We start from the raw sequence: 12,735 nt of genomic DNA on the forward strand, positions 1-12,735 counted from the left end.
CATCTGTTTCTTATTACCGTATTTTCTTGCATAATAAATGCCCGTGCATAATTTATGCATCCCATTATTTTTGGGTCCGAAGTGGAGAAAAAGAAATGTTAATGTATTTGTCGCATCCACTTCTTCGAACATCCATCACACAGCTCCGGATGTGTTTCGAAATAAAGTTGTCAACTACTTGGGTAGCAGCTTTCCTTCTGCAAAACCGGGCAATATTCAGTTATCAGCTGGTAGAAAATACCACTGCACTAGTTCAGTGTGAGAATCGGTGCACAAGGGAATAGTGACTCTCTATTCTAGTCTGGTACAAACTTATTTTATGGGTGTTTCAGGTATGGGACCTGCATTTTCTGTGACCTGAGAATTGCTTTTGTTAGTCCACAGTGAGCAAGTATTCGAGTAATACTGCATCATATAAACTCGCGATGATCAGTTACGCCAAAACATGCGGGAATATGCAGTGGGCCGCAAGTGTTCAGTGTCCGAATGCAACGTGCACAAACAGAGAAGTGCACATCAAGCGATCAGTAAGTCTCGCAAAGCATTTCGCGGACCAAAAAGCGGCAAGTTTCTGAAAGTAGGGAAGGATCTGCTCAAATATGTGATTTCATTATGCAATGTTAGATATGCATTTTCTCACGAACTACCGTACTGTAAAGGACGAGAAATAGGTGCTTCATATTGAATCAGTGTCTCGAATTTGAAGGTTAGCCGAAGCTTGATAAAGAGAAATGGACTTCTTTGAAAACGAAGAAAACATTATGCCACAAAATTTCAAGTGATTTCAAATGAAAGGTAAGCGATTTTCATTGCTTTGTGATTGAGGAGCGTAAAGAGAATGAATATATGTTCTCCCAAATAGGAACCACCGGTCAGACGCCATTCAGTTTCCGTATGCCATAAATTCGAACAATCGATAAAAAAGGGACATTGTGTCATCGCACGTGCTACCGAAAGCAAGAAGGAACTATGTACTGCAATGCTTGCTGTAACAGGTGATAGCAGAAAGCTTGCACCTTATGTTCTAAAGCAGAACGAAAAACTATGCCTAAAGTAAAATATCAGCGAGGGTTCCACATTCGTATAAGAAAAACGATGCATGGAAAGATCACTTATACAAGATTGGATACGAACGGTTTGAGGAAATATTTGCAGGGGCCTCTAAGTCCGGCCCTTCTCATGTTGGACAGGTGTGGGTTGTTCTTTTTGCCCTATATCATTATGTACTTACATGAATTCTACGTTGATTAGCACATGTTTATTTCACTTCAATATCTTGTAATAAATTTCACTTCAAGTCGTATTGTCAGCTCGTAACGGGAAGAATATTTTCCAGTGTCGGTATTTCATACCCACGTGTCCAACTTGCCTGATGTTCCCTATTTTACTTTTCAGAAGAAATGTCCCGCCAAATGATTAACCGCAAATGAGTCGAACCAATTGCATGTATATTATACTTGATGTAGGTATCTTTTAAATGTAAATTAATTGTAAATATTTTTTTAATACTGGTATCAGAATTCCTAGAATAATTTACGCATTAAGATACGGTATTTTATGACACCCTATTCTGATGTGTGTTTTGTATTATGTTGTTTCACATGCAGAAATCAATTAAATCACCTTTGCCATTCCTGTTCCCTCAGCCATGAGGTCTCATGATTTGACAACCTTGTTGCTCTTTACCAAATTGGGCCTTCATATCACTCGCATTGAGTTTTCCTCTGGTAATTGTTCTTCACGTTCAGTAATGTCAGAATCCTGACTCAACAAGGAACCAAATTGATTACATTCTGGTAAATAAGCGTTTCAGAAATTCCATCAAAAGAGTCGCAGCATATCCAGGTGCAGATATTTCCTAGCGTCATAATCCGTTGATAGCTAACGAAAGACTTCGTCTGAAAATCATGACGAATGAGCCTAGAAGAAAGGTACTAAATACTCCTAATCTACAAAATTGAGACGCGGCAGAAAATTGCTCTGGATTTGAATATGTTTTAAAAGAAATCAATACCAATAACTGTGAAACAGCAAATTATTTGTGGAATCAGTTTAAAATTCGGGTAGAGGTACTTCTTCAAAACAAAGATCAAAAGATACATCCAATGAAAGAAAAAGAAATGGATGACAGATGATATTCTTGAATTAATGGAACAACGACAATTAGTAAAAAATGATGCAGAGGAATACAAAAAATTATGCCACATAAGGAAAGAAACTGGATAGAAGAACAATGTGTGGAAATAGAAATCTTTCAGTCTAAACATGATCTGTTCAATATACATTGAAAATGTACAGAAAACGTAACCTTTCTGTACTGGTTGATGCTACAAACAGGCCTATTATTAATGAAGAAGAAGTTTTAAATACTTGGGAAAATTATCTGATAGAACTTTTCTGTGATCAGAGAGGTGAGGAAACTGAGCTAATTGTGAAGGCCCTGACATTCTTAAATCAGAAGTGCATTATGCTGTGAAAGGCAAGAAATCACCAGGTCCAGATAACATCCCTGTAGAACTTTATAAAATGTTTGACGAAGACAAAATCCAATTCTTGGTAAAGTTGTTCAATACTATATATAACACTGGAGACATCCCATCTGACTGGCTGTTATCTACATTCATCATGTTGCCAAAGAAGCAAAAGGCTTGTAAGTGTAATGATTATAGGCTAATAAGCCTCATGAGCCACACACTTAAAGTATTTCTTTGTGTAATACATAACAGAATCAAGACTAAGTGTGAACAAGACCTCGACGAAACAGTTTGGGTTCAGAAATTCTTTGGTACAAGGGAAGCATTATTTGCGCTAAATATCTTAAATCAGAACAGTCTAGATCAACAGCAAGAAGTGTTTGCTTGTCATTGATTTGGAAAAGGCGTTTGACAGAGTACAACATCCAAAACTTGTAGAACTCCTAAAGGATATAGGAGTTGACAGCAAAGATATCCGCATTATTGAAAACCTTTACTGGAGACGAAAGGCCGTTGTCCGAATCGGAAATCAAATTACAAACGAGATAGCCATCCAAAGAGGAGTTGGACAAGGTTGTGTTTTGTCTCCATTGTTATTCAACCTTTACTTGGATAAAATTTTCAAAGCAGCTTTAGAAAATCAGCAATATGGAATAAAAGTAAATGGTGTCATGATTAACAACATAAGATATGCAGATGATCCAGTCATCTTTTGTGACAATTTTGAAGGTCTTCAACTCCTGCTCAATAATATTAGTGCAGTAAGTGAGGACATGGGACTAAAAATAAATGTAAACAAGACCAAGTTCATGATCTTCAGCAGACGTGCCAATGCTGAGGCAATCTTATAACTAAACAACAGACAGATTGAGAGAGTAACCACTTTTAAATATCTGTTTGCCATTGTCACTGAACAACTTGATCCCGAGAAATAAGTGAAACAGAGGATAGCAATAGCACGAAAAATATTTACAAAAATGAAACCTTTCTTTTGCAATGAGTACTTAAATTTAAAACTTAGACAGAGGATGGTCAAGTGCTATATATGGTCAGCCTTGCTATATGGTGTGGAAACATGGACTTTCAAGAATATATCAGTGAAACGCTTAGAAGCCTTTCAAATGTGGATCCAACGTAGGATGCTCACGATTTCGTGGGTTGCATGACTAACGAACCACGAAGTACTCAGAAGGGCAAGAGAAGTCGGGAACTTGTTCAGACAATAAAACTCTGGAAGATCTCTTACCTTGGCCACATCCTTAGAAATGACCATTCCTCATCTTACAGCGGATTGTAGAAGGCAAAATACAGGGTTGAAGAGGTGTCGGGAGGAGGCCAACATCATGGCTTGGAAACGTCAAAGAATGGACTGCAATTCAGTGTTGAAAGACTTCTCCACCTAGCAGGAGATCGTACTTCATTCGCCACAGTGATCGCCAACGTCAGGGGGACCTGATACGGTACTATGAAGAAATAGTTCGGTAAAGAATTGCTTCTCATCTTTTGTACATCCTGCTCCAGGTGCGTTTACTTGGAATAAAGTGCAATGCACATTCTGTCTCGTAATTCGTTTCAATGATCTTAATAGTTGCATGGTTACTGTCTGTATATCTACAGTAAAACTTCATTTGTAGGTTTTTCCAGCGGACTAAAGCGAAAAAACGCATCGTTGTGAAAAACACTTAAATAAAGTGTATATTCCAAGCTATGTATGGCAATACGAAACAGTATGAACACATGAGAAATTTACCCCGATAAAAAATTAAGTAGAGGGAAAGAGTTGCTTCACGAAATAAAGTAGTCCGTTATTTTGGTTTGTTTTGTCTTTTCCACGACATGATTGGTATCCTCAAACAGGTACAATTCGGCCATTATTTCCTCAGAAACATCGTAGCACGTTGCAAAATGTTTCATATTCCATAGAGCATTGACAGCATCATTAAAGTTCACTGTAGTATGCTGCGGCTCTTAGGTATCTTCGTCATGATTACAATCCCAAATAATTAATATAGAATTTTCACAGCTGCACATTATTCAAAATAAAATAACTTATGAATTGATGTTTAGTATGTATAGAACAAAAATTGCCAACCGGACACTGGTTGGATCTTTACCCGGCGCATCTGGGATTTGTTGCAATGGCAGGTTGATTAATGTATCAATGCAGTGGAGTGCATGTATGGAAGAGGGGTTTTTTTTTTTTGTATCTTGAAACGTTCTGATCCATTGTGTTTCCCATTATTAATGCCTGATAAAAAAGTTGTAGCACCCAGGAGAAGTAGTCGGATGTCGTGTACCTTTTTACACGTACATACCATCGGTGGGTATGTAAATGATTAGTTTCAATTCTCAGTGACAAGTAGAATAGCCACTAAAGTGCATTAGTCTTGTTCATGTTTAGTTTTGTTGCCTGACCTCGTAGAACACATGTTCTTTGTTACTAGTGATAGCTTAATTTTCAGTTATTTATGTTTCATCTTTGTGGTACCCGTGTTCTCTCTTTGACATGACTAACAAGGAGATGTAATGGAATACTCCATGCATTTTTTAAATTCAGATTTTCATTCTCAGGAAAGGAAGAAAGAACTTCAGTTGCAGTACGAGGAAGAAGAGAGGAGGATGCGCATGAAGTCGGTTGGTAACATTCGGTAGGTTTCCATGTTGCAATTCGCAAATTCTTGTTAATTTTTTGTGCAAGATTGTGGCATTAACCACCCTTGACTGTTTCTACTTTGATATTTGCTTTTTCCCTGTGGTTTTGGTGCATGCTATGTTCAAAACACAAACTGACATATTCTCTTCTCTGTAGTATCTGCTGCCAAAATTGTTTATCTTGTTCCTGGTTTTTGGAAGTCTTGCCTTATCATCATGTGCTAGCGCCAAATATTTAATGAAGTATCATTAAAGTTCACTCTGGTATGCTGCGGCTCTTTGGTATCTTCGTCATGATTACGATCCCAAATAATTGGATTAATATATAATTTTCACAGCTGCACATTATTCAAAATAAAATATCAACTTATGAATTGATGTTTAGTATGTATAGAACAAAAATTGCCAACCGGACCCTTCGTAATTTAGCCAGCAGATGAGCTGGGGGGTGTGCATCATTGTGGCCGTAGTCAAGCTTCCTATGTCCGATAAGTGATGCGTAATAGGAGTAACCTGAGTTAAGCAGGTTTTGTTAATCTTTGTCAATGTTACTCCAATTTTATTCACAAAGTGAACTAGGGAGCAGCTTTGCCAGCAAACAAGACATTGTTTGAGCATTTCGATGTGCGGTAGCACGTGCTGGCTCATCTTGTGCAGCCAGCTTTATTAGTGTTCAACCTTGGGAACATGCCATAGATAACCTAAGACGCTATATGAAGGTTAATAAACAGCTTGTACGATAACATACAAATGATTGTGTACTAGTTATATGAGAGAACACAATGTGTCCACCCATACGGAAAACTCGAGAAACTAGGAAATGTCACGGAATTAAGTAAATTATCGGGAATACAGGAAAGATCTGGGAAACCAGGAAGTGTCTGGAAATTCCGTAAAATCCTGGGGAAATAGGGAAGAAATCTGGAAATGCATTTTTCTCGCATATAAAATGGCTATACCCTAATTTACCTGCTTAAAAGAACCATCTTTGTTCAGTTTTTATAACAAATCTGGTGTGCCTTATGCTCGGAAAAATTTGTGAAGGGGAAGTTAACCTCTTCAATGCAGAGTTTTGATGACCAGCCGAGCCCTGTGGGCCGTTTTTTTTTTTTAAGGAAGGAGCCCCTTAACAGATCTATTAATGGAATGCATATCGTCCCCTTAGTCCTGCAGTCCAATACAATGTCATGGATGAAGTGAGATTGTTTTACACGATATTTTACGACCGGATGGCCTTCCCAACGCAAACATCAGTTGAGAAGATTATGAAATAAATGATGATGATGGTGAACAGAATTGGAAGGAATCGGCTGTGGCTCGGCATTTACTTGGGAGTGCAAAAGGGAAACCACAAAGAAAAGAAAAATTCTCAAGAGAGCTGACGAGTTTCGAACCCACTCGCCTGCCGAGTGGGGCTTGGCTCCATAGCCGTAACATGTTAATATGCGCGGCTACTCCGCTTGGTGATACTATTACTGAAATATATATAAAATTCTTTTTCCAAGAACTGGTTATCTAAATCATTTACATTTGGGGGGATAAAATTATCTGAGAAACGGGTGACAGTTCCGCACGAGACTCATCATTACTATTTTGTATTGCACTTTCTTGTAGTTCATTGTCTCCACTTAGATATTCTCCACCTTCATTATCAAAATATAGCTCTCCAGAGTCGCTATTTATGAGGAAACATTCAATTTCTTCGTCAACAAGAAACGAATGTATGCTTCACGATGCCTTGATGGCTACACGTATGCGGATAAGATGTTCTACTCCAACAAAGCTGAAATAACACCAGATCGCTTTTAAAATACGCAAAATTGAGTGTTATATCTGCAGTACAGAACTTCTTTGATCATTTCCGTGGAATCTCATAGCATGGCGACATCGCGTTCATTTGTGAGATCGGTGAAGTACACACGGCACGAAAACGTATATATACGGGTTTGGCGAACGTGGCACCGCATTCAAAGATATATATGCGGGTTTGGCAGTGATTGGGTTAATAAACATTTTAAAAGTGTATTCGCAAAGGTGAAGTAACCTATACTTCAGTAGCCATATGGATAGCCTATAACAAGCAGTAGAGACCTGAAAAATCTGGCGGTGTGATTTTTTTTGTACGTCAAAAACTGACTAAAATGCTCTTAAATGCATGTATTTTTAGTTCATTATACAAAATAAAAATTAACACATGAAAAAAAACTGCTCCCACACAATTGTGCGTGTCAGGACTTAATTCACTAATTTAAAATTTTTTAAAAAATCAGCTCTGTACATGTGAGTGTACACATGTATTTGATCAGTTGTTCTATTTTACATTGTGGAACGAGTTTAAACAATTAAAAACTTTATACATTACGTTTCTCACGTAGAGTACGAGTTCTGCTTTCACAGCCCTATTGGTTTCAGCCCCCAGCACTCCCGCATGCATTGCCTGTAGGGAAACCTAGCCCGCAAAATTGTGCGTATAAACATTTAAAATATCATGATATTACGTATGATATAAGTTTACGACATATGTTTGGTAAACAATTTACACACTTCATTGATTATATTCTGATATTCACTAAAGCTTCTAGATTAATATGAATGCAATAAATAAAGACTTACTTTAGACGTTACTGCTTCTCGCCATCTTGCCGATGAACTGTATTTGTAAACTCTTCTTCCTGCCCCCGGTGGTCAAGTGCTAAATAAAAACAACTGAAGTACATGCTACGTGTCGTGCACAAGCACTGCAGTCGGTCTAGCGTCAAGAAAACGTCAACTAAGCTCAGACAAATAAAATAGGAACCTGCACAATTGTGCATACAGGGTGTGAAAAGGATACGGAATTTCTGCAGGAGACTAGGAAAAAAGAACTGAAGCGTGAAAATGTACTACTGAATACATGAATAAAAACTATCGGAAAAGGGATATAGGAATACTAGATACTTTCTTTCCGACATAATATAATTTTACGTCGTATATCCACGGGTAGAGTGAAAAATATGACAAGTGAGTAATGAAAAGTGTGAAAAACACGATTGATCAAATATGAAAAGTTATTCCGTTCCGGCTTCTAAAATAGTAGCGCACTGTAAAGTGTTAAGAACACGAAACCACAGATATGAAAACATTTGAATGGGTCCCATAAAAATAGTAAAGTATTACTGCAGATCGCGCTCGTGCTAAAAACAACTGTTAGTAGAAACCTTTTATTATGGACCAGTTAGTTATTAAAAATTATTTTTCTGGTCACACACATGGTGAATTGGCAGTTATACACGGCCGTGTACTACTGCATCTGAATGGCTTTGATCATCATTTTGAATCGAACGAAACTCGGCTGACCAAGACCGATCGAGTGATCAAGTCAAATCTGGAAGGTGCGAGTTCCAACCTTCTCGCCAGTTCTGCGCACTTGGAGAGGTGGATGCCATTCGCCTTGCTGATAGACTTCAATTTTGTCTTAATTAGTAAGGAATTTCATGATTTTTCTCGATATCCATAATTAGGCTATCGCAAGACAAATATGAACCACGGTAGTCAATTTCACACTATTATGTTCCAGACGTTGGCTATCGCGTTGCAAATATTTGCTACCCTTCACTATACAACTAAACACTAAATACATTTCTAACTTTCGAATGGAATGCGAAATACAAGCACAAACAGGCTTTTTCTGTTATTCTACAATTTCACTGCTAACTGCCAAGCAAAACTGAGCATTGCTGAGACTGATGGCTTGCTCCCCCGAAAGTACATTTTATCCTGTGAATTTCAAGAATTCAAGGCCTTTACCAGTTACCACGCAGCTGCAGCAAGGTCTCTTACCCCAGTTGGAAATCACGTTCCTTTCACAAGGGATGGCAAATAACAGGGCTAGGGGAAGTGTGATCGTACTAAGCAGTAATAGGGAAAATTAGTGACGTGATAAGTGAGGTATTTTTTTATAGATTTAATACGATGGGAATCGGGACTTCGAATTTAAGACGTGCTAAGCGGGAAAACGTTTTACTGAGGAATGCACTAATGAGGTTTCACTGCATTTTGATATTGTTTAATATTGTGTTGTTGGGGTATAGCGGGCTTTATCAGTCATATTGCGTTCACATATTTTCTTAGCTTTTCAATGTGATACATGGCTTCCACCACAAAATACGTTCAAAGACAACCAAACTGATGACTGTGTATGTACTTTTTGTAATGACATCCTTGCTACAACCCCTAAATACTCTTATAACCATGTGCAGAGATCTGTACCCTTCATTAACAATCATATTTATGTTATTACCCCAATGGAGGTCTTTTCTTATATTGACATCTAGATACTTACAATGATCCCCAACAGGAACTTTCACCCCATGAACACAGTAATTAAAACCGAGAGGACTTTCCCAATATGTGAAACTCGCAACCTTTTTTTAACCCCGTTTATCATCATACCATTGCCCACCATCCATCTCACAGCACTATTGAGGTCACCCTGCAGCCGCTCACAATCTTGTAACTTATTTATTACTCTGTACAAAATAACATCTGCAAACAGCCTTATCTCTGATTCCACTTCTTTACACATATCATTGATATATCTAGCATGCTCGGGCAAAAGAGTATAAGTCAAAAAATTGCCAAAATTAGATAAGTCCAGATTCTGTGAGGTAGAGTCGCCACACAGCTATGGTAAAGTCTGAGGAGAAGCAATGAGTTGTAAGGGCACATGGTAGAAATAGTATAACTGAGAAAGGAATTTATTTGCTTGGTCAGAACAGTATATGTCAACATGTACTGTTTATACCACTGCACCTTCCTACAAGACATACTGCACCCGTCCACCTCCCAAGTCCCAGACTAGCATTTATCTCAGGGGTGTCGGTTCATTATTTAAGTCATCAAATATAAATATAACGGCATAATAGAACACGGGGATGAACGGAGCAATTAAAATTAAAATAGGGAAGGCTCGATTGTAACTTGAATTTAAGGACTCCATGATAGGACTAGGAAGTGACTGTTAACTTTAAAAAGGGCATCATCTAACTACAATAAAAAGATTATGAGAGTGGTTTCCTTTGAAATAATTGCCAGAAGGAGCGGTTTATTACGCCATCTGACGTATGAAACTTTGATACATTTGGCAACGACATTTAAATTTCCACACATGTTACATACACAAATCACTTGCCATACCGCAAGTGGTATCAATATCTTGATGGGTTGCTTCTGAAATAAAATGACATTTTGGAGGTATAATTTACGGATCGATTCCATTTGAATCGAACCGTTGTTCAAAGGTATAGCTTCCTTCTATCGGGAGCCCGAGCATAACCCATGTTACGGTCGGCTTCCCGGTTTACCTAAGATGACGTACTCCAGCTATATACATTTTTCCGAGACCGGTGCTCGGACTGGGTAATGTTTCTCGTGAAATGCGAAAACTGGATTCCACAGACAGTTCCTATCTTACGATATCCAGCTGATGCCATACCACTGAATTAGCATTTATATTTTATTTACATGTGATTTGAAATGTTGCAAAGTAGCGTCAACAGACTACTGACACAGATGAGATAACGAGAAGCGGTTGGGAAATACCGTGGCAATGGCCCCCCTCGCATCGCGAGCGAAGTAAACAAACACGCCAAGTATTACTGTAACATCGTCCCATGCGGAAACCGTACAAAAACGAGGTACCAGATGACTCTAATATTATCATTCTCATTATTCAAACATACGAATAGAGGGATGTTGTCACCAAATAATTAACTCCACCGTCGTCACAATATTCATGAAATTATCATCCTCGAAATTATTATTATTATTATTATTATTATTATTATTATTATTATTATTATTATTATTTAACGGTTCCTGGCACTGTCACGTTTGATTAATATCGTCATTATTATGCGGGATGCAAACACAAATGGTTATTACTGTTATTATTAGTATATCCCTCTCGCGGTTATTATTATTATTATTATTATTAATGAATAGGTGACTCAAGATTTTATTATTATTATTCACGTCACTTAAGAGGTTATTATTATTAATGGACCGGTCACTTCCGCCAAAATATATACAGATATCGGTCGCAATTACAAATATTTCACTGATCAACCAACGACCTCATTACTGTTATTATTATGACAATTATTATTATTAATCTGACCGCGATGATTTAACATCGTCCTTACATTATTATTATTATTATCGGTTGCATATTATCATTTAGATTCCCGTTTAACATCTTTATCAACGCTCATTTAATTAAGGCGGTCCAATCCTTTATCTGCAATATTTATTATTATTATTACTACGACATCATGATTGTCATCGCTCGTCATTACAATGAATACAATATACGACCATTTATGTGGGATCTGAACTCTCATTATCCTTAGATCCGTTGTATCTCAACGAATAGCTGTGGAGTCTATTTATTTCGTACATGCTATCACGGGTTCGAATTCTACCCGCTGCGTAACTCAGTATTTCTCTGTGACACTGCCCGTACATTTTACACTCATATCAATATCCTAAGTGTCTCTCGTATGGAATTTATTTTCCTTCCTATCTCAATATTCCTTGATTCGTTTATTTCTCACAGAATTATCAACTGACTTATTTATTCACTTCTGACATCGTACGCCCTTTTATTATCTGACTGCAGATTCTCTAACATTTTCTATCTCATTTTGATCTACGCCTTAGTTCATTCTCCACAAATAATCGTAACATCTTGAAATTATATTTACCAAAATTTGACAATCATTGTTTCGTAATATTAGTCCTACGTGTTCCGGCTAATGAATCACAACTTTAAGACACAACATTTATACGTAAAAATATATTGGACCGTAATTTAAACCACACGTTCATAACATGTACGGATTATTAGCACCGATCTACATTTCAATATTATTAATTGATCAAATTAAATTACAACGCACTTTAATTCCGAATTAGAAACGACCTCCCGTCATTAAATGATTCCCGATAAACTCAACACCTGATCACATAAATTTATTATTACGCACTGCTCGCTAAATATTCCAATATCACATGAATTATTATTATATCCAAATTATATTTTAAAAAAATATCTTCACAAAAAAAGTAGTTATATTATTTATTTATTATTATTATTAATAAAAAAAATAATATTCGCCTGTAATACGGTAGTCCACTCGTAATATGTTTAACGCATAACCCCTTTTACTAACTCGATTTATTCTGGCACTAATCAATCCCAGATATGATTTACTTTGAATATTATATTAATCGCATCTCACAAATTTAACAACTTCACTATGAAATATGACCATATTAATTACAACAAAACACAACTGGTATGGCGAAGCTGGATTTTCCTTCCATGTCATTACATAGCTCGTTAAAATGATAAAACAGAAAACACATATCGGGTCTTATTTAACTACCATAACCAAAATCAAACGTAAAGAAAATTATTGACTACAAAGAAATATGAATGCATGCATGACTTAACGCACTACACTATATATACAAATTTACATCTCCAACAAACTGAATACATAAAAGACCCGATTATTTACATTATTATTATTTACTACTGTCCGTGCTACAAATTTAGGATGGGGTC

General features: G+C 37.1%; 1 protein-coding gene across 5 annotated transcripts in view; it reads left to right on the plus strand.

The window, feature by feature from the left end:
* LOC136876417 (eukaryotic translation initiation factor 4 gamma 1) overlaps positions 1 to 12,735 on the plus strand; it is a 700,368-nt gene that overhangs the window by 575,925 nt on the left and 111,708 nt on the right. For all 5 annotated transcript variants that reach the window (XM_067150372.2, XM_067150376.2, XM_067150374.2 and 2 more), the window contains one exon: positions 5,046 to 5,122. In XM_067150372.2, coding sequence (XP_067006473.2) covers positions 5,046 to 5,122 — 77 coding nt within the window. The remainder of the gene's footprint in view (positions 1 to 5,045; positions 5,123 to 12,735) is intronic.

The sequence above is a fragment of the Anabrus simplex genome, chromosome 6, assembly GCF_040414725.1.
Source record: "Anabrus simplex isolate iqAnaSimp1 chromosome 6, ASM4041472v1, whole genome shotgun sequence".
Lineage (NCBI taxonomy): Eukaryota > Metazoa > Arthropoda > Insecta > Orthoptera > Tettigoniidae > Anabrus > Anabrus simplex.